The sequence below is a fragment of the Podarcis bocagei genome (genome assembly GCF_964188305.1).
Source record: "Podarcis bocagei genome assembly, chromosome: 10".
Lineage (NCBI taxonomy): Eukaryota > Metazoa > Chordata > Lepidosauria > Squamata > Lacertidae > Podarcis > Podarcis bocagei.
In genome coordinates, this window is record NC_138135.1 from 26,017,294 (window position 1) to 26,038,004 (window position 20,711).

General features: G+C 44.9%; 1 protein-coding gene and 1 long non-coding RNA gene across 5 annotated transcripts in view; one reads left to right on the forward strand and one right to left on the reverse strand.

Moving 5' to 3' along the window:
• Positions 1–20,711, reverse strand: part of HIPK2 (homeodomain interacting protein kinase 2) — a 178,489-nt gene that overhangs the window by 39,376 nt on the left and 118,402 nt on the right. For 3 of the 4 annotated variants that reach the window (XM_081212221.1, XM_081212222.1, XM_081212220.1), the window contains exons 3-8: positions 11,875–11,998; positions 8,390–8,509; positions 7,088–7,174; positions 6,305–6,489; positions 4,003–4,165; positions 2,255–2,477 (exon numbers count right to left, since the gene is read on the reverse strand). In XM_081212221.1, coding sequence (XP_081068347.1) covers positions 2,255–2,477; positions 4,003–4,165; positions 6,305–6,489; positions 7,088–7,174; positions 8,390–8,509; positions 11,875–11,998 — 902 coding nt within the window. The remainder of the gene's footprint in view (positions 1–2,254; positions 2,478–4,002; positions 4,166–6,304; positions 6,490–7,087; positions 7,175–8,389; positions 8,510–11,874; positions 11,999–20,711) is intronic. The other variant, XM_081212223.1, reaches the window with a different exon arrangement.
• LOC308596948 lies at positions 8,516–11,791 on the forward strand. The gene is made up of 2 exons (XR_014012749.1): positions 8,516–8,998; positions 9,503–11,791. It is a non-coding gene; the product is annotated as an uncharacterized lncRNA (long non-coding RNA).

Here is a 20,711-nt window from a genome sequence, read left to right on the forward strand (position 1 = left end):
TAAGACTCCAGCAGCCTGTCATCCTTTCTGCCGTCCTGCCTTTTGAGCTGAAGAAATAATTGAGGATAAAAATTTGCCCAAAATAGTCAAAATGCCCTTTGTAGCTTTTGTAAATAAGACTCAGGGGACTTTTCAGGATTTCACCCTCGAGCTCTTTTATGTTATTTTAACCCCGCATAAAAAGGATAAAACGTCTGCTGCACAGCAGTGCGCCGAGACATCAATATCTGCAAAGAACTTTAATATCTTTGGATAAAAATGAGGCAGAGAGAGAGAGAGAGAGAGAGAAGGAGCCAGGTGGCAGCAGCGCAGGCTGCCAGACGGCAGCAGAATCCAGATGTGTGCGAAGGCAGGGACAGCTCCTGGTAGAAGAAATGGGTCTTTTCTTCAGTTTCCCTGTCCCAAATCCCACCAAGTAAACCCCCTCCCCAAAAACTGACCATGGCTGTAGTGCATTGCAACCCAGCCCATGCACATCAACCTGTACCCTTGTTCTGCCACAGGTTAGGATCACATCACACAGCTGTGCATTTGGTGCAGCTATACTGATGGGTCAGGGGAATTTTCCATCTTAGGCAAAGCTTTGATTTACTGAGCCATGCTTTTCTAACCTGATGGCTTAGTCCTGGAACTTGCAGGGTTTCAACCCTGCCCAGATCTCATTCCTCAGGTGAGGAGCAAGAGGAGCAGAGCCCTCCAGAAGATCTCCACCCTGCCCATGATCCGGAGGAGCCATCGAATCTGGACATCCCTTTTCCCAGACTAGAGGTCCCCACACCAACTACCTAGGTCCCTGGCCATTTCTCATCCGCATACCCACCCACCCTTTCTCCCAGGAACACAGGAGCAGAAGGTTCAGTGAGACAGGCACGGGCTTCAGAAGTGGCCAGTTAGCTGCCCGAGAGGCTACTCAACAGAGGAGGAAGCAAATGAAAATACCTATTGGAATCAGGGCCTGACTGAAAGCCAGGAACGGTAGGGCTTCCAGCTCTTATGTAGGCCTCCAGTCTAAGCTCTCACCCAAGCTCCATCCTTCCTGACCTGAGGAAACAGGCCGTTATTCTGCTCCTTTATGGGTCTGCCCAAAACGCATGTGGTTTCCCCTAATGGGGACAAAGAATAGCTTAGCAGCAGCAGCACTATAAGCTTTTCTGAACCAATGCCCAGGCTGAATCTATGAAATTATCTTCAGGAGGATTATTTCTCAGTCAGCCAGGAAAACGGAGTTAGTTAACATTCCAAGAGAGACTCATTTCAGACACCATGCCCGTAAGGGCACCGAGCGGACCAGGTTGGCAATCAACCAAGCATTACTTTAACCCAAGCCTCATAGCACTCCAGCTACTAAACTACTGCAACATGCTCTGCGTGACTTTCACCGACGACATTTCGGAAGCTGCAAAGGGCCAAGGAAGTCTTGTTTTCTCGTGCAGCTGCGTCACCAGGAGCATATTTGTGCTACCGCTTCAGGAGATACATTTTGTCTCCCACAGACTTCTTGAGTATTATGAAAATACAGTAGTACACTAGTCCTGAACGGCTTAGTTGTCGCAAACCCGGAAATGTTCTGGTTTGAGAACGTTTCTCGGAAGCCGAACGTCCGCCACAGCTTCCACTTGAGTGCAGGAAGGTCCTGCAGCCAATCGGAAGCCAAGCCTTGGTTTTCGAATGGTTTCGGGAGTCGAATGGACTCCCAGGATCGATCAAGTTCGAGAACCAAGGTACCACTGTACTCAAATACTCCGCCATGATGCTCCAGTTCAGACTACACCAGGTCAGACTGGCTAATCTGTCTAGCCCAAGATCAACTGCCTTGCTTGCCTGTGGCTCCTCAAGGTCTCAGGAAGAGGCCTTTCCATCTTTTTACTGAGGCTCCTAAGGACTCAGCCTGAGTGGCCCTGAATGCAACACAGGTCCTCTTCTTCTGACTGGTGGCCTCTCCCTGGTTGATGCTGCCTTCACAGTCAGAGGCAGGGATGCTTCTGAACGCCACAGAAGAGTGCTCTTGTCCTAGGGTCCTGCTTGTGGATTTCCCACGGGCATATGGGTGGCTGGACTAGATGGGTCTTTGGCCTTGGCTAGCAGGTTCTTCTTAAGTTCTACCTGGGTTTCGTTTCTCGTTTCTGCCTGCCAAGCATATCTCCTTTGTCAACGCGAGGAGCATCCCAGAGAAATGCACTGGCCCAATAAGCAGAAACGCTTCGAATGAGACAAGGGAATGGCAGGTTTGTAGCAGATAAGCAGCGTCTCTTACCTTGGAAGCCTGGAGGACACACGATGAGGGCTTGCTGGAAGGGGTCGGGGCGAGCACATATCTGCGCCGTCCCCGTCTGCAGGGGGACGCTTCTCTGGGCCACCGCGGCCATGGAGGCTGCCGAGGGCTGGTAGAGTGCAGATTGGTAGTTTAGTATGGAGACTTCAGGGTTGGCTAAGGAAATAGTGGCACTGGTGGTGGAGGTGGGAGCCAGGGTGGTGGCCTAAAGGAGTGGTGGGATTTAAAATGGAATAAAAACATAATATGAAGGAGATGGCAATGTTGGAAAAAAGCTAATAATAATAATAATAATAATAATAATAATAATAATAATGGAAGGTAATATAAATAAGGCAAGACAACAAGTTGCAAAAAGGAAAGGCAAGCGACATAAAGAAGGGCAGCAGAAAAAGGGGAGGAGGGTACAAGTAAAAAGGTGGAAGCTAAGGATGTGTAAGGATGTGTAAGGATGAAGACTTTTCTTTAGCCATTGCATGCACCACTGTTCTGCTCGTGATTGAGAAATGACCAGAATACAACAACAATGGCAACAACTGGGGAGCACTGAGCCCGCAGCCCCCCAAAAGCAGCTGGTATCATCAAGGTAAGGAACATGCCACAGCCAACATCCCCTGCAGAGTATGTGTTTGTTTTGTGGGGGAAAGGAAGCATCTACCAGTCCAATTCAATACAGGTGTACTCTGAAGAAAGTACCACTACGTTCATTAAGACTTCATCTCGCGTAATCGGGCCAAAGAATGCAGCCTGCATTTCTTGTGAGAAAGAAGGCAGGAAGGGTAAGTGCACTGTTGTCATGCAGGTACAGAATGGTGCATATATGTTTCTGCCTACGAAAAGGAAGACTGGAAAATTGCTAAATATTTTTATTCCTTAATCCTATAATGTGTGTGAATGACTTGATCCGCAGTTGGTGGCTTGGCTGACTTTGATGAGTTACCTGTTCGGCACACCGGCTGTTTTCCACTTTCTGAATGAGGCTTGTGGATTACATGACCCTGTAAGGGCCTTATATAAGGCGTGGGTGACAGCAGGATATTTGCAGGCATATGCAGTTACTAGATACTGGGAGAATTTTTGGTGTTTCTGCCCTCTGACACGTATGGCGCTGCCTGCATACCGGATTTTAAAAAAAGATTTTAAAAATTATTTTTTCAAGAAACACGTATTCTGTTCAAGAATTTGGATTCTTTAAAACCAAGAACATCTGCTGAGGCTGAGTGGGAAGAAAAATATATATGCAAACCTATCCTGTCCCTCGAAAGGAGATTTCCTTCTCCTCTACCTGTAGAGGTGGAATGACAAAGAAGGAAGTCTATCAGATTCTACTCATGAAATTATGGACTGTTGAGGGCAGCTATGGAAGCTATGAAAGACTGAAATGATGGCCTTATAGTGAGTCAATTGATTGGTCTGTTACTCTGACTGAGAGAAGCTCTCTTGGGCAGAAAGGGCTTTCTTTTAGGTAGAGCAGCCAGGAATTTATTGTGGGTCCCTTCGCTGACCTATAGCCCTTCCTGTAAACTGCAAGTGCCTTTATTCTGCACCAAATGCCAAAATCTTGTGATCACACAGAGTGGGGAATATACAGAATCCTTTCCACTAATAAGAGTTAATCAAGAATCTGGTGAAGTCTTTGTGTGTGGAAAAGTTTCAAAGAGAGTTGGCCAAGCCTGCATACACACACGCAAACACACACAGAGAGACTGCATTGTGATGGTTCCCCTCACCTGGTTATGAACTGTATTGAGCTGGTTGTTGAAGGTCATGGTGAGGTTGGTTGATGTGCTTGGGGCCACGTGGGTGATGAATGGGGTCTTGCTCTGATTCACTGTGTCGTACATGTTCACCCGCCGCTTGCAAATCTCCATGTTCTGGAAACAGGACTTGACACTGTTTATGAGAAAGAGGGCATGAAGAAGCAGGAAAGCCAAAGGGATACTGCCCATTTCACCAATGATGTACATACACCACAAACTTAAATTGTTTGGTAGACATGACTTCTTTCTAGGAAATAAAAGAACTGCCATTCTGGCACAGGAGTGGCAAGAGGCAGCTAGTATTCCCAGCCCTATCAAACTCGCCACGCTACAGTTCCCGGGATTGTTTGAGGGCAGCTATGGAAGCCACTGTTACAAAACAGAAACAAGGATGTAACGTTGGTGTGTTCCAAGGCTCAAAAGCATCACAATGATCTGTACTATCTATGAAGCAAACATCGCGATCAGTTGCAAATCATAGCCTATTTTCTGTGCAGTTTACATTGTTGCTTGTTGTCCTCAATCCTTAAAACCACTCCAGCTCTGAAACCAAACCTCAGCAAGTTTAAATATTCTAGGAATGCCAGGAACAGGAGAAGCCCCTGCTCTACAGAGAGCAGTTCCAAAGCTGAGTCCCTGCTACTGACGTGATCCCTGTAGCAAGCAGACCCAATGGACACTCCTTACCATTTTCTGCCCCTTCATTTGTAAGGATCAAATAAAATAAAAAGGAATGCAACTTTACGACAGTTTGGATGTCATGTATGAGCACATTCCCTTGGTCGTGCAAAGAAGCTCTACTGCAAGAAATGTATTCTCTGGGGTCAATAAGTCCAGCTTCCCACTTTGTGGTAAGATTCCAGAGAGATCAATAGCTCCTGACAAATGCTCGTTCAGACACCTCTTAGTGTGTAACTACAGGTTACTTGAAAACACCCAGCTGCTGCTGAAAGTAAGAGTCCCGTGTCCTGCCGCCCTCCTGACCTCTGTCATGTTTAATACAGCTTATCTTGTCTTGTGGTATAAAAATGGAACTCATAGCCAAATGATGTGGGGCAAGGGCAAGCAAATGCAAAACGCCATGACATCATAGCAGCAGGCAAGTTGCGCTTCACATTACGGAAGTGTGTTAATGAGGCTTGTGGCTGCCATTTTCAGAAGTGGTTTCCACCCTCAGGAAAGAAAGTGTTTCCATGACTTCTCTCAGCAACTTTGGCCACATTCACACCCTACATTTAGAGTGCTATAAAACTACTTCAAACAGTCACGGCTTCCCTGCAAAATATTCTGGGAACTGCAGTTTGGTAAGGGTGCTGAGAGTTGTTAGGAGATCCCTATATTTCCCTCACAGAGGGACAATTCCCAGAGTTCCCCGTGAAGAGGGACTAATTGTTCAATAACTCTGAGAGCTGTAGCTCTTGGCAGGGAATAGGTGCCTCCTAACAACTATAAGCAGTTATAATGAACTACAACATGGCGGAAGCCATGACTGTTAAAAAGGTTCGCCTGGCACATTAATTATACAACTTTAGGCACCAAGTGAAAATGTCCCTCTTCAACCAGGCCTTGGACTGATTAATATTGTACAGCCTTTTAAATGTGTCTGTAGGAAGGGGAGGGATTTTTGTGTGTGTGCTAACTATTAATTTGTGGTTTTATCCTGTATTTTCATCTTGTGAACCTTCCTGAGATCTTTGAATGAATTTATTAAGCTTATAAATTTAATATAAAATAATAATAAATAGATAAAATAGAAGTGTTTTTAAAATGTATGGAGTGAATGTGGCCTTTCCTTTAATTTTTTATTATTATTAAAGGTTTTCTTGAATTACAAAAGTACATAGTGTGTCTCTGTTTTCCGTTCATAGAATCTTTTCTCTCACCCTGCTAGGATGACAGACAGATCCTGGCAGTGAAACTTCTGATTCTGGAGTCCACTCACCTACCTTATCCTCCCACAGAGTTATTGCATGAAAATTAATCCTACCACCTGCAGAAGGTAGGGAACAGGTGAACAAGCCACCGTAACAAATTGCTCATTCCTGAATAATGTCTCACTGGCCCAGAGCTGTTAAAGCAACTCGGTTTAGGCCCTGTCAGGATCAGGAGATGGCAGCCACACTTATCAAAACATTCTTGCCATGATATTGGTTTTCCTGGCATCCAGGTTCTGTTGGTATTCACTCTGCTTGGCTGCGACTCAAATTCAAAGCACATTTGAGCAGACACTGCTCTGAGACCTGCAACCCAAAGCAGAGAGAAAGGAGCTTACTGGGTGCTATGGGGGAAGTCCAGCAAGTGCGTCATGGTGACAAATGGGTGGTTGAGGGTTTCGATCGGTGTTATCCTCTTATCCGCGTCTATCGTCAACATCTTCTTTAACAGATCTATGAACTCCCGCCGGTCTGCCTTTTCAACCAACATATCGCTGCCTTCCAAGTCTGTTGTCATATTCACCTGAAAGGAAAAACAGTAGCAAAACTACATTTCTGCAAGTCCTGGGCCTAGAGAAATCACACCCAGCCAGATGCCTACACGTGTTTGGCAGGATCAGGGGAACAGCCTACGAACGATCAAAGATTCACAGAGTCCTCAACCGTGCAGGCAAAGCTAGCATGAAGACAGTCTCCCTTTGTGCAAGTTGCTTCACAGCAGGCACAGGCAAACCTGGCCCTCCAGATGTTTTGGGACTACGACTCCCATCATCCCTGACCACTGGTCCTGTTAGCTAGGGATGGTGGGAGTTGTAGTCCCAAAACACCTGGAGGGTCGAGTTTGCCTAGGCCTGCTCCACAGGTTATGACAAATGCATGGAGGGCCCTTACGTGTACTGCGATGTATACACATAAGGCCCCTTCACATGGCACCAAAGGCATGGCTGAGGAATATGACCAGTGAGTGTAGCAGCAATAAATTGAGCAGTCCCACAGGGGTGTTTAAGCATATAACACCAAAATTCTCTAACGGAGTTTGCACAAGAATGGAGAATACATTGTTATCCTGCAGTGGGTTATTTGGCTGGATATTACCCTGAATATTTCACCAATGTTCTTACCTGTGCCATATCATCCAAACAATTGAAAATATACTTTCTTGCTTCTTTTGACTTGATCCCCGTCTCTGCCTCATGATCATCCGGTGTCTGTTCAGAATCAAGAAAAAGTCAGTTACCTGCATCTGCTCTGAACTCTATTTAACCTTCATTGCTACTCCAGGTAGGCACCACAAAACCTTCCACCCCTTTCGGCCAAGCTCCCAAGTAGCTTTATTGGTTGTTTTACATATTGTCCATCTCACATGAAATTGCACAGAAATTGAAGTAAATCCATAGTTTCGAGACCGCTGCTAAATTTTCATCAGATGTGAGCTGCAGACTCGGTAACGCACAGTTGTAGAGGGAAATGGTGGCATCTTTCCCCTATTCAATGCCTGTGTAAAGCTTTTTTTACATTTGTGGGGGGCAGGGAACAGGGTCATGCTACTAACAGAATGGATGCAAGGAATAGATGTTTGGTCACCCTAGACTTGGAGCCCCACATGGCTTTGGGTTTTTTGGGGGTGCTACCATACTCAACAGACATGGGTGGTGCTGTGGGTTAAACCACAGAGCCTAGGACTTGCCGATCAGAAGGTCAGCGGTTCGAATCCCTGTGACGGGGTGAGCTCCCATTGCTCAGTCCTGCTCCTGCCAACCTAGCAGTTCAAAAGCACGCCAGTGCAAGTAGATAAATAGGTACCGCTCCAGCAGGAAGGTAAACGCCGTTTCCGTGTGCTGCTCTGGTTCGCCAGAAGCGGCTTAGTCATGCTGGCCACATGACCCAGAAGCTGTACACCAGCTCCCTCGGCCAATAAAGCGAGAAGAGCACCACAAGCCCAGAGTCGGTCACAACTGGACCTAATGGTCAGGGGTCCCTTTACCTTTACCATACTCAACAAATGGCAACCACAGCCTTTCCCCCCACTATATTTATATTTATTGTAAAAGCAACGTGGTGGTGTATAGAATTAGTTTCTGGATGTTTGGCCTGTGTTTGAAACAGAATGATGTATTAAAGGGGCTTTTGGTATTATCCGACATGCCTCTTCTGATGTTCTTATGCAAAGAGACAACATCCTCTCCCAAAACAATCCCAGCAGGGAGGTGAGGAGGAGTCCAGCCTACTTCACTGAGCCCTCTCTATGAATCTGCAAACGTTTTGAAGACCCGAGGCATTAATTTGCCAAGCCACACAAAAGCCACATCACGTTGTTGCAGCAACTGCCTATCAGCCCGCCTTAAAGCCCACAGGCCTCAATCATGTTTCGGCATTATGAGATGCAGGCCCTAATGAAGGAAGCTGAGAAGCAACATCTTCACCTTTAGCCTCCACAGCGGATACGGCGAATCTGTATCTCTGTTGAAAAATCTCGTAGTCTTCGTCCCTGCACTCAGTAAATACTCAGCTGGCAGGCCCTGCGTCTGCGAAATATATCGGATCTGTAAGAGAAGGATAAGAAAGAAGCCCAGATTTATCTTGCCGGGATCTGTAGTAGGTTGGGGGCTGGAATAGAGGAGGGGGGTCTTTAGGTATCTAAAGCAGCAGAAGAAATAATGGGAGGAAATGGGAGAGAGGGCATGGAAAGTTTGGCTCAAACCAAGGACTGAAAAGGAAGGCAAGGGCCCACAAACTTTAACCATTAGTAATATTTATGATGTATTAAGAGGCTAAATAACTAGGTGCTATAAAATTATCTTTCCTTCTGCAGTTAAACTCCACCGCACTCCTCCTCTAGCCTTTGAAGCCTGCGGACATACGTTGCTTTATCCATAAACTGCAAAGATAAAGGGAGAGCAGTGAAGGTATAAGAGTGTATGTATGCCTTGCGGGCATGCTTTATTTGCCAAAGAGCCTTTTACAACTTTGGCTTTGATCCTCAAATGCTAATTTCGGGAGGACTTGTTTGAGCAAGATGCCATGAAGGCCAGGTTAAAGCCCTATACGGCCTAGGACCCTCGTACCTACGGGACCACCTCTCCTGGTATGTCCCACAGAGAAATTTACGGTCTGCAAATAAAAACACCCTAAAGATCCCAGGCCTCAGAGAGGTTAGGCTGGCCTCAACTAGAGCCAGGGCCTTCTCGGCCGCGGCTCCAATCTGGTGGAACGCTCTGTCACAAGAGACTAGGGCCCTGCAGGACTTGACATCCTTCCGCAGGGCCTGCAAGACAGAGCTGTTCCACCAGGCCTTTTGTCAGGGCGCAGCCTGACCCCCTCCTCTGGCAATCTGCACAAAACTTTGCTTGATGGTTGCCATTAATTTGATTTTAATTTGATTTAATTAATTTTATAATGAATGTTTTAGAATGTTGAACTATTCGATTGTTGTTAGCCGCCCTGAGCCCAGCTTCGGCTGGGGAGGGCGGGATATAAATAAAATTTATTATTATTATTATTATTATTATTATTATTATTATTATTATTATTATTAGGTTGCGTCCGCTCCGCCATCTTTTTCCGAATGAAAGAAGTTTAGGTCTGTATGTTCTGTCCCACCAAACAGCTCTCACCATGGACAACTGGTACCTCCCCCCCCCCCCGGGCACATCCTACATGAAGATGCACCCAACCACTTCAGTGGGGTTCAGATGAGCATCACAATGTGGATAGGAAGGCATAAGAATAATCGTCTATACCCCTAGACAAAGAAGCTGAGGTCAAGTGCATCCTTTGGGTGCAGCGGGTCCCAGGAATAAATCCCTGGAGTCCCTGGTTTTAAAAAGAAGCACACTGAGATTCTGGAGAGCTGCTGCCTGTCAAAATGGACAGTACTGTGCTGGACCGATAATCCAACCTGGTACAAAGCACCTTCCTAAGTACCTATTAGCTTTATGAGTAGTAATCTGTTTCCATGGAAGGCTCTTTTTTGCCAGATTGGAGCATATTTGCTGAATTTGTGGCATGGCCATTAAAACACTTCTGTCTGCTTGCCTCATAATGGTTTTAAAACATGAACCTATTTTATACTGTGAATGTGTTCTATTTTCTTTTGACTGTTATTTGATTGGTTCTAATATTTTTAGAGCTGGTGCCAATTATCATAATACGTACTGTCTACTGGTTTAAGCTGCCATTTTTATTTATTATATTATTATTTCATTATTGCCAAACGAACAAACAAACTAATTTCTTGAACAGAAGCAAGGTGGCGAACTGAGGCTTTGCACCAACCATCTTCCAAATGTCGCCTCTAGAGAAAGTCTCAAAGACTGCGGCAGTGAAACTGAGGAACTGGGAAAGGCAGCTCCAAATTTTGAAAAACTAGATTTTGGCTGCATAGACTTTTGTGCTGATTATAGTTGCAGGTATCTGGCATTCAATGGATGGTTGAGCAAAAGGTAGGGTTGCCACCATTTTTTCTGGCCTTGCTCCTGTTTCTTTAAGCAGCAGCCCGATAAACAGAAAATGAAGCAGGCAAAATGTTCTGCAGCATGGAGAGAAGCGATGGGCAAGGCTTTATCTGCTTAATTGCCTTTGTGTCGTACCACTGCTAAAGGCACTGGAACAAAACAGGCGATAATGCCAGTAACAGGCTCACCAACTTTTTTTTTCTGAGAAGCTCAACAGCTGCTTGACAATAAGCAAAGTTTTTGCAGGCAACGTTTTTCCCATCACTGTGCTACCTTCAGTGTTAAACCGAACGGTGGGCTCCTAGAAAACAGCCTAGCCCAAGGATCTCCGTGCCCTTTGACTTAATCCTCTGCTGCTGCCCCTCCTACGGCGATGATGAAAGAGGAGTGTTAACGTGAATGAGCGCTCACTTGCTTCTCAATCCTTAGAATGGGAATGGGGAACTTACAGCCCTTCTGAGGTTCTTGGACTACAATTCCCATCATCCCTGACCATACAGGCTAGGGCTGATGGAAGATGGAAGATGGAGTCTAGCCATGCCTGGAGGGCCACAGGTCCTCCACCTCTGCCTCAGAACATGTTCTCAGTGGCAACAAGAGGCAACTGATACTGCAATGTAGATAACAAATAAACCTGCATTGATACTTGCTGTTACAGTGGAGTAAGGATGCCTGCTTTGTTCACTGTTTGACCAGGCACCCATCTACAGAGCTTCCTAGCCACCTGGAAGTTAGACTCCTGCTTGACAGATCACCTAGGCGGTCAGCCCTTAAAGGCACAGTACTACCAAAACACTACAGACGAACAATTAAAAAGTGGTCTCAGGAGTTAAAAGTACAGGTAAGGTCATTTCAAGATAGTAAGGAAGAGCGAAGAGGAAGGGAGGGACATAAAGACACATGAAGATAGAAAAAGGACTAGAGTCATACACAATCTTTGTCTTTATGGGCACTCCTGGTTCAAAACCGAGCTGGCTTTCCACTCTTAACTCCCAATGCAATAGATACAGAGGTCTCACCACAGAGTTAAAAAGGTACAGAGTGGCACTACTTGTTAAATTGGGGCCACCTTGGTGTTGCAGTGGGAGATAAGAGAACATAGTCTGAAGTTACATGAAACCCCCACCTTGATGAAGGCAAGCTGGGCTGGGGCTGGTCAGTGACTGGGTGACCAGTAGGAAACCATATCTGGGCTGCCTTGGGTCCCATGATGGTGGAAAAGTGAGATAAAAATACCATAAAATACTGTAAACAGATCAAGCAATCCACCCACCTTGTTAAACACACTCTGGCCAATGAATAATCATGACCAATGGCAGCTCAGTTTCCCCCCTGAAACTCCAGATTGCATGTCACTCTTGCCTTCCCCCCCATTCCCTCCTCCCCTCAATCTCTATGGGAGGAAGGTACGCACCACTCTTGCCCAAGTAAATAAAAGAGGCAGCAATACCAACCTGGTCGTACTCTGAAGCTCCTGGATATAGCGGCCAGCCCAAGAAAAGCTCTGCAATTACACACCCCAGAGACCACATGTCAATTGCTTCACAGAAGGGTAAACCGAGGATGATTTCAGGGGCTCTGTGGAAGAACAACAGGAGAGAGAGCCTTAGCTATTGCAAAACAGAGCTGTTTCATTATGAGATGGACAGGGGTGAGGGACCTGTAACCTTCCAGACGTCGCTGGACTACAACTCCCATGATCCCTGACCATTGGCCATGCTGGTTGGGTCTGATGGGAGTTAAAGTCCAACCACATCGGACATCAAATAGACCGTTTGTGTTCTACAGGCATCCTGCAATAGAAAAATAAGGCTTATATTGCAATCTTACTAGTTACGCTTACTCAGAAGTAATCCCAACAGGTCTGACTGACAAGTGCATGCAAAATTAAAGCCTTAAAGCATTTATTGTGCAGATGACTATGGGTGTAACTAAAAGAAAAAAAGGACTAAGAGTTCTCCAAAGGCCACCCTCCTCCCAAAAAAGTTTATTAGAATTGTTAATGCCTAGCAAGTTTTGTTGCAACACTACACACAAAAAAGATACAACTGAGACTTCTTCATTGGCGAAAAGGCACAGAGAACCTGTCCATAAAAAGGTGTTAACTTCTGTTGCTAGAAACAGGACTATTATTATTATTATCTATTTCATTTCCATGCCGCTTTATACTTTTAAGGTAAAAAATCTCAATGTGGTTTACAACCTACATTAAAACATCCAATAATACAACAATCCTGAATAAAACATTACTGGAAAAAAGTTAAATATAAAGTATACATTCAAAGCAACATAATTAACGGGAAATAAAAATAGTATCTTAAAGGTTTCAAAAGGAAACATTACAAAGGAGGTCAAGTACAGAATGCACATTTAACGCAGCAAAGTTCTAAAAAAAAAACCACCTTAAAACATTTCAAAAGAAAACATTCCTAAAGGAAGTAAAAAATAAAATGTACATTTGAAGCAGCATAATAAGCAAGAGCCGAAGGAACAACCCCTTTTAGAAACTGATAAATTACTGCACTTTTTGCCTTTGTCTGGCCTTTAAGATTTTCTCATAGAGGTTTTTTTTTAAGTTTTGTTTTAGGGGCTGATATACAACTATTTATAATATTTGTTTCTGATTTGTATTATTGGAGATTAAATGTTTTTTTCTCTCTCTCTCTGCTGCCTTTATTATTATTATTTTTGGGGGAGGCTGTTCTTCCTTTCCACTATATATGCAGCACTCAGGTTCGTTATTGTAAGCTGCTTTGAATACATTTTGGAAAAGCAGTGTAACCTTAGATTAATGACTACAGGCCAGTTCAGATATTTTCTTCCATTGTAAGAGCAGTCCCATTTTGTTTAACAGTGTATGGTGAGATCTCCCAGATCTCAGCTGCAGCAGGATCCACAATCTGTAAATACTGGGGAGAGGTATGGTTTGCTCAATTTTCACTGCAGTATCCATAGTTAAATTCATTATCTTTCAAACCCAGGAAGTCAGATTTCTTAAAACACACACACACACACAACCCTGCAATCAGTAAGTTGACAAGAAGCTAGACCTTAGGAAAATCCCATGGGGGGAAAAGGTCAGCTCAGCCAGTCTCCAAGCCCATTCAAGCCTTTGACGGACAGCCAAGTGTTTCTATCTCCCCCCAACCCCATCCTGTCTAGAGTCCTTTTTACATTTCTTTGCAATGAATATTTAACGCATTTTCACCAAAAAGGGAAAGTCTTGCTTGAAATTATTGAGACCCAGGTTCACACACATGGCAGCTTAACTGCTCCTCAGATTGTAACCATGTGCATGCAAAAGATTTCAGAGATTCTGTATCTTCAATATTTGTGCAATAGACGGCATTTTGGCCGAAGCATGCAGGAGTGAGGAAAGCTGCACCTACCAAAATTATATTGCTAATATGTAAGCCCTGTCCTCCTTTATATCTGGTTACTCTTAGCAAAAGCAATATGAATGCTTGGGATAGCTCAGTTGGTGGAGCATAAGACCTTTAATCTCAGGGTTGTGAGTTTGAGCCCTATGTTGGGTAAAAGATTCCTGCATTGCAGAAGTCGGACTGGATGAGCCTCAGGGGTCCCTTCCAATGTTACAATTCTATGATTTCATGACCTGCCACAGAGACAGCTACTGAGCCTAGGAACTATGGCTGTACTCAGGTGATCCTCCAAATTACTCTTTGAAAGATCTTGAAAAAGCACTGCTCATATTCTCCTCTCCTCCTCCTCTTTGGCACAGGGCTTAATGCATTGCATTCAGTTTTAATCAAACCACAGTTTGCTATCATCATGCCCCCAACAGGAAACTGTGGTTTGCCTGATTTTTCCGTACCAGGATTGCAAACCACAATTTGATCTCGGTTTGCAATCTTGGTCTGGAGCAATCACTTGAACCACAGTTTGTTGGTTTGGTTGTAGAGCAAACTATGGTTTGAATTAAACAGGATGCAATGAATTCAACCCTAGGCATGAGAGAAGAAGGGAAGGAGAAATGTGCAAACTAATCCAAGTTTGGAGGATTTGCTGAAAGCAGTTCAATGGATTTTCTTTTTAGGCACTAGTTAAGAGGAATAAAAGAGAGCAGCTTTCCCTCACACCCGTGTAGGGAAACTTCATCATAGAAAGGGTTGCTGTCTGCAGCCATGGGGCTGAGGGTGAAAGCAAAAGCACAAGAGCAATTGGGTATATACAGGGTGAGTCTTTTAAAAGAGGCCCCGTGGAACATGTGTACAGTGGTACCTCAGGTTACATATGCTTCAGGTTACAGACGCTTCAGGTTACAGACTCCGCTAACCCAGAAATAGTACCTCAGGTTAAGAACTTTGCTTCAGGATGAGAACAGAAATCGTGCTCCGGCAGCACGGCAGCAGTGGGAGGCCCCATTAGCTAAAGTGGTACCTCAGGTTAAGAACAGTTTCAGGTTAAGAATGGACCTCTGGAACGAATTAAGTACTTAACCCGAGGTACCACTGTATATGATCCATAGGGCTCCTTCCAGATGGGTTAATAAGGGCTTGGGTTGAGTTCCTCTTCTCTCTCCTCATCGTCACCAAAAAAATCTGGTGTTGGACCTGCCTAAAGGCACCATTACTCTAGATCTTATACTGTATGTTTCCACCTGGAAGAACAGTTTTTCAGCTTTCCACTTTGGGTGGTTTGATGTATATACACAACCCCAACGGATAGGAGCGAGACCCTCTGTGAACTGCCTGGAAAACACATCCTTCTGATGTAAAATAATCAATACGAACATCCTGTAACTATCCACTTGATCACTGTTTGTATCTCAGAAGGGAATAGAGCAGCTTTCATGAACACAGCGCAGCGTTCGCTTCAAAAGGATTCGCTCGCAATTTTCCCCAGCCCCTTTTCTGTGTGTGTGTGAAATTGCAGCTTGACGCGCTTCTCAGCGCAAAGGAGGAGACTTTTCCCCACCCACTTACTGCTGAGTTATCAAGCTCATCTGACAGCTTATTTGACCGCACATGCTCAAGCGGTCTAAGCTAGTAACCATGTCTCTGCAACCAGCCTCTGGGAACACAGCCTGAGAGAAACTTGTTCTCCGGTCATATCAATGCAATTATGCAAAGCAAATTCCACAGTCTGGTATTCTACTGCATTTGGGAAAATACACAGGCTCCCTATAAGCCTGGTCCTCTGGGTTGGAGCACTCCAAATCTGCACCATTTTTTAATGTTAGGATCAGTGTATTAGGCTTACACCAAGGGAAATGAGGCTTTGCTGCGATACCTATCTATGCTGTGCATGCCTTCTTCCACCCTGTTCTAAACTTCTTGTCCTGAAAGGTGGGAGATTTTGTGCATTGTCAACTCCTCCTTCACTTTCTCCCCTACACACACACACTACAGCAGGCAATAATTTTAGATCAGAATGTGTGAAAGCCAAGCTGTACAATCAGCAAACTTGTATGATCATCCTTGATGTGCTAGTTTTATACATGCAGGGAAGCCGTTCCCAGCATGTATAAAATACAGTGGTACCTCAGCTTACATACGCTTCAGGTTACAGACTCCGCTAACCCAGAAATAGTGCTTCAGGTTAAGAACTTTGCTTCAGGATAAGAACAGAAATCGTGCTCCAGCAGCGCAGCGGCAGCAGGAGGCCCCATTAGCTAAAGTGGTGCTTCAGGTTAAGAACAGACCTCCAGAACGAATTAAGTACTTAACCCGAGGTACCACTGTATAGGGAGCCATTCAAACATTTGACCCACCAACTGAGGGCTGAAGTTCTGCAATCTGCCAACAGATACATCTTATGTCTCTGCTGATCATGCAACTCAGATCAAGCACGCAGATAGCGGGGATGCAAAAAGCTTCATTGCCAGAAGAAGGCTATTAGAAAAGAACAGCTGATTATTTCTGGAACTCTCCTGTAATGTTGACCATTACTTACCACATTCCATGGCAATAAGTTCCAAACAGCAGTGTTGTGGTGTATGGGAAATAAATGTTTCCTTTTGTTCATTATTGCCTCGCTGTATGCTGATTGCATTGCATGCTTTGTTCAGATCAAGTTATTATGTAACTCTTGACACTAAAAGTGCTTTTTTGTATTTTGCAGATCTGTAATGTGAATATTAAAACCTACACAGCTAGAATGTAGAATCAATTTCAAGTGGTCCTCTTCCTCTCTATATCCCACGTTATCAACATGCATATAAATAGCAGAGGAGAGGGTCAAAGGTGCTTTTAGTGTCATCTGTGAAAATGCTCTGCACAATATATGTGTAACATTTATGTATTTAAAAATGTTAAAGATATTACATACTTGCCCCCCACCAAAGTATGCTGACAGTTTAAAATGTCTTGTTTATCCATTTGCAAGTTAGTCTGCTTTCTTCGCACTTCCTAGCAGTGCAGGTCAGCTCTGCAATTTGCAGCAACCAGGAATGAGAAAGCAGGCTTTTATTTTCTTACCAAGGGACAAAATTATACCAAATTTTGGGTAGTGCAGGGACAGAGAGCACTGCTGAAGAGTAAAGTTTTCTGAGAGCACAAAAGAGTAAAAAGTTTGAACACCATGCTTTGCGCTGGAATTTTATTTAAACAGCTTCATCTAGGCCTGCAATAAATACACAGAATAGATACAGTCATACCTCAGGTTGAAGTAGCTTCAAGTTAAATATTTTCGGGTTGCGCTCTGCGGCGACCCAGAAGTAACGGAGTGCGTTACTTCCGAGTTTCGCTGCTCACGCATGCGCAGACGCTCAAAATGACGTCACGCGCATGCGCGGAAGCAGCAAAATGCGGCCCGCGCAGACGCGTGTTATGTTTACTTTAGGATGCGAACGGGGCTCCGGAACAGATCCCGTTCGTATCCAGAGGTACCACTGTACCTGCATATTCATTTTGGTCAAGTGCTCTGAAAACTATGTTCTGAAACTAGCTTTTACCCCCTTAAGTGTCATCTCATCGTCTCAATGTATTATTTTTTATTTATGGGACACAAAGGATGGCATGAGTAAAATGGGAGAGGGGGAGGAAGCTAAAGCTATCTTTAGATGCCTTAAAAGGTAAAGGGACCCCTGACCATTAGGTCCAGTCGTGACCGACTCTGGGGTTGCGGCGCTCATCTTGCTTTATTGGCCGAGGGAGCCGGCGTACAGCTTCCGGGTCATGTGGCCAGCATGACTAAGCCGCTTCTGGCGAACCAGAGCAGCGCACGGAAACGCCGTTTACCTTCCCGCTGGAGCAGTACCTATTTATCTACTTGCACTTTGACGTGCTTTTGAACTGCTAGGTTGGCAGGAGCAGGGACCGAGCAATGGGAGCTCACCCCATCGCGCGGATTCAAACTGCTGACCTTCTGGTCGACAAGCCCTAGGCTCTGTGGTTTAACCCACAGCGCAGTTATAACCTACGGGCAGCTAAAATCAGCTGCCCACTTCCTCAGTTCCCACCCCTTCTACCCTGTATTCAAATCTAATTCCTGCACCAAGCAATCGGGGAAGATTTGGATCAAAGTGCCTGTCACGCTGCTGGGGTTTGGCCCCCCGCTCCTTCCATCCCTGTCTTCCCCTTGGAACTGAATAACAGCAGGACTTGCATCTTTGCAACAGCTGTTTCGTTTTGGTTTGGGACCTGCCATCCTCAACCTCTCAAGCTGCGAAACCAGCACACCGGGGCTCCTGAGCTCTCCTCCTTGCTCTGCTCACAATTCCCTGGCGGAAGAAGCCTCGCCTCGCCATTGGTCGGCCCTCTCCATGTGATTCTCTGCCAACGTTCCACCTGCCTCCAGCAGAATATTTACTTTAGTGACCCTGCTCTGTGGCAGGGTAATTTCATTGTCTGGTGTTTCTGTCAGAGAAATTAATTACTGCTCCTACTCACCAGCTCCCTTGCCCGCACGTCACAGAAACATTAAAAGCAACTGCCAGGGACTTTCAGCTTCCACAGCTTGGGCTGTTTGGGAGCTAAATCCTCTCTGAATGCCAAACCTGCCTCAGAATACCATATAACACCTGCAGGAACCTAGCCAGCAAAGGAATGGATTTTATTGCCTGTTCCTAGCTGGACAAGCACACACATATTGAAAAATGGGGAGGGGAGGAATAAAGCCGCACACAACCCCCCACTATCTTGGCCATTCACTTAGAGAACACTTGGTTCTCAAACTTAATCCGTTCCAGAAGGCCATTCCAAAATCAAAGTGTTCCAAAACCAAGGTGCACTTTCCCATAGAAAGTAATGCAAAACGGATTAATCCATTCCGGACTTTTAAAAACAACCCCTAAAACAGCAATTGAACATGAATTTTACTATCTAACATTGATCCATAAAATGAAAGCAATAAACAATGTACTGCAGTCACACAATCAATCAATCAATCAGTAGTTGAACTGGGTTCCACACAGTCACAAAACAAAACAAAAAAAGCCGCAAAAACAAAAACGCAAAATAAATAGCAAAAACAGACAGACCTCAGCGTAACACTCAAAATGGAAGTGTGGCACTCAGATCGTCAGTGTTAACACTCAAATTGTCAGCATAACACTCAAATCGGAAGCGTAACACTCAAAATGGAGCACGTTCAGCTTTCGAAAAAAGTTCGCAAACGGGAACAATTGCTTCTGGGTTTGCAGTGTTTGGGTTCCAAGTTGTCTGAGGACCAAGGCATTTGAGAACCAAGGTACCACTGTATTACAAATAGATATCAAGCATCCAGGGCCTCTTTACAAGTGCAATAAATGCCTGACACAGAAAAGCATTTCTGTGTAAGGAATGGCGCACAACCTAAGTGCAGATCACCTGCAGTAAAAGACCAAACTGAAGGGGGACGAAGTTCAGATGTGATCATCAGGAGAATGAGTTCATCAGGAGAATGAGCCTGCATGAGACGCACACTCCCTCTGCCTCTCTGTTTTGTGCACGCGAGGCGACTTCCGCATTTTCTTTTGAACTAACCACGCAGTTCTACATTTCAACTGAACTTTGGGGTTTAACCTAAGCACAACTAGCAGCCACCCACTGAAGAAAGAGCTCTCAAGTCCGATGGTGGAGTTGCATCCTGTGTTGTTGATCTTGCGTTGGGACGACATGGCCTCCAACATCCCTTCCAACATGAGGATTCCATAATAGGCTGAAGTACAGTACAGATTCCAGTAATGTCTTTTGGTACATTGATGTCATTCCTGGGAAAGAACTTTGAGCCACTCTGTTGAGCAGACATGGCCCCTTGCAAGCTCCAGCACACTTGAATATGGCCCAAGACTTCTTATTGGAAACCCATAAACACCAACTTTTTCCTTGTACCCTTGCCCACCCCTAGGAAGCTCTTAGCTCAGCTTTCACCAACCTGATGCCCTCTAGATGTTTTGGACTACAACTCCCATTAGCCCCAGTTGGCACAAGCTCTCTGGGGCTGGTGGGAGATGTAGTCTAAAACCGTTGGAAGGTACCAAGTTGGTGAAGGCTCTTCTGGCTTATACTGTATGTATCTGAAAACATAACAGCTAAAAATGTTTAATAAAAATGATAAGCAAAGAAATAAATAAAAAGCTTAAATTTAGTATGCTTTGCAACACTCCATATTACTTGCAGAAGTCTGGATCAATTATTTTTTTCATGTCTGAGGGTAACCAGGTTCGAAATCTTGCACTGCAAATGCAACATGCTCATCAATTGAAAATTTAACATCTGGCATCTTTAGGAAAGTGATATACCAATCATGCTAATTGCATGCAATGAAAATATGCAAATTAGCTGAGGACCTCTGGTTCAAGACATGTTCCTGATGGGACCTTATGTGCTATGCAAGTTTCTCATCTCTGCCCTGTAATCCATTCACAGGCTGCATGCCGTGGCATCTTGGTTTTTTATCTCTCCTTTGAAAATGGTATTTGTTTTGACACCTTCCCAGCCTTCCAGCTCAGCTTTTTAACCTGTTTTCCAGAGACTTGGGATTTCATAGGTCACACAGAGTTGAATTGCAGCTGCTGAGCCTGAAGAGTGAAATATTTAAGAAGAAGAAACACTCTCCCGCTTCTGCTTTTGTACTCTCATACTGTCCATGAAACAGTGTGACTCCACTTTGCAGAGCTGGCGCAGTTGCTGTGAAAAGCAGTGTACTGTTGCGCCTAGAGCAGCCTTCCTGGCAAGCTAGTTTTCTCCAGACATTGTTGGACTACAACTCTCATCAGACTGGCCAATGGTCAGGGACGATGGGAGTTGCAGTTCAGCAACATCTGGAGGGCAAGTTGAGAAAGGATGGGCTAGAGGAGGGTTTCCCAAACTTGGGTCTCCAGCTGTTTTTTGACGACAACTCCCAT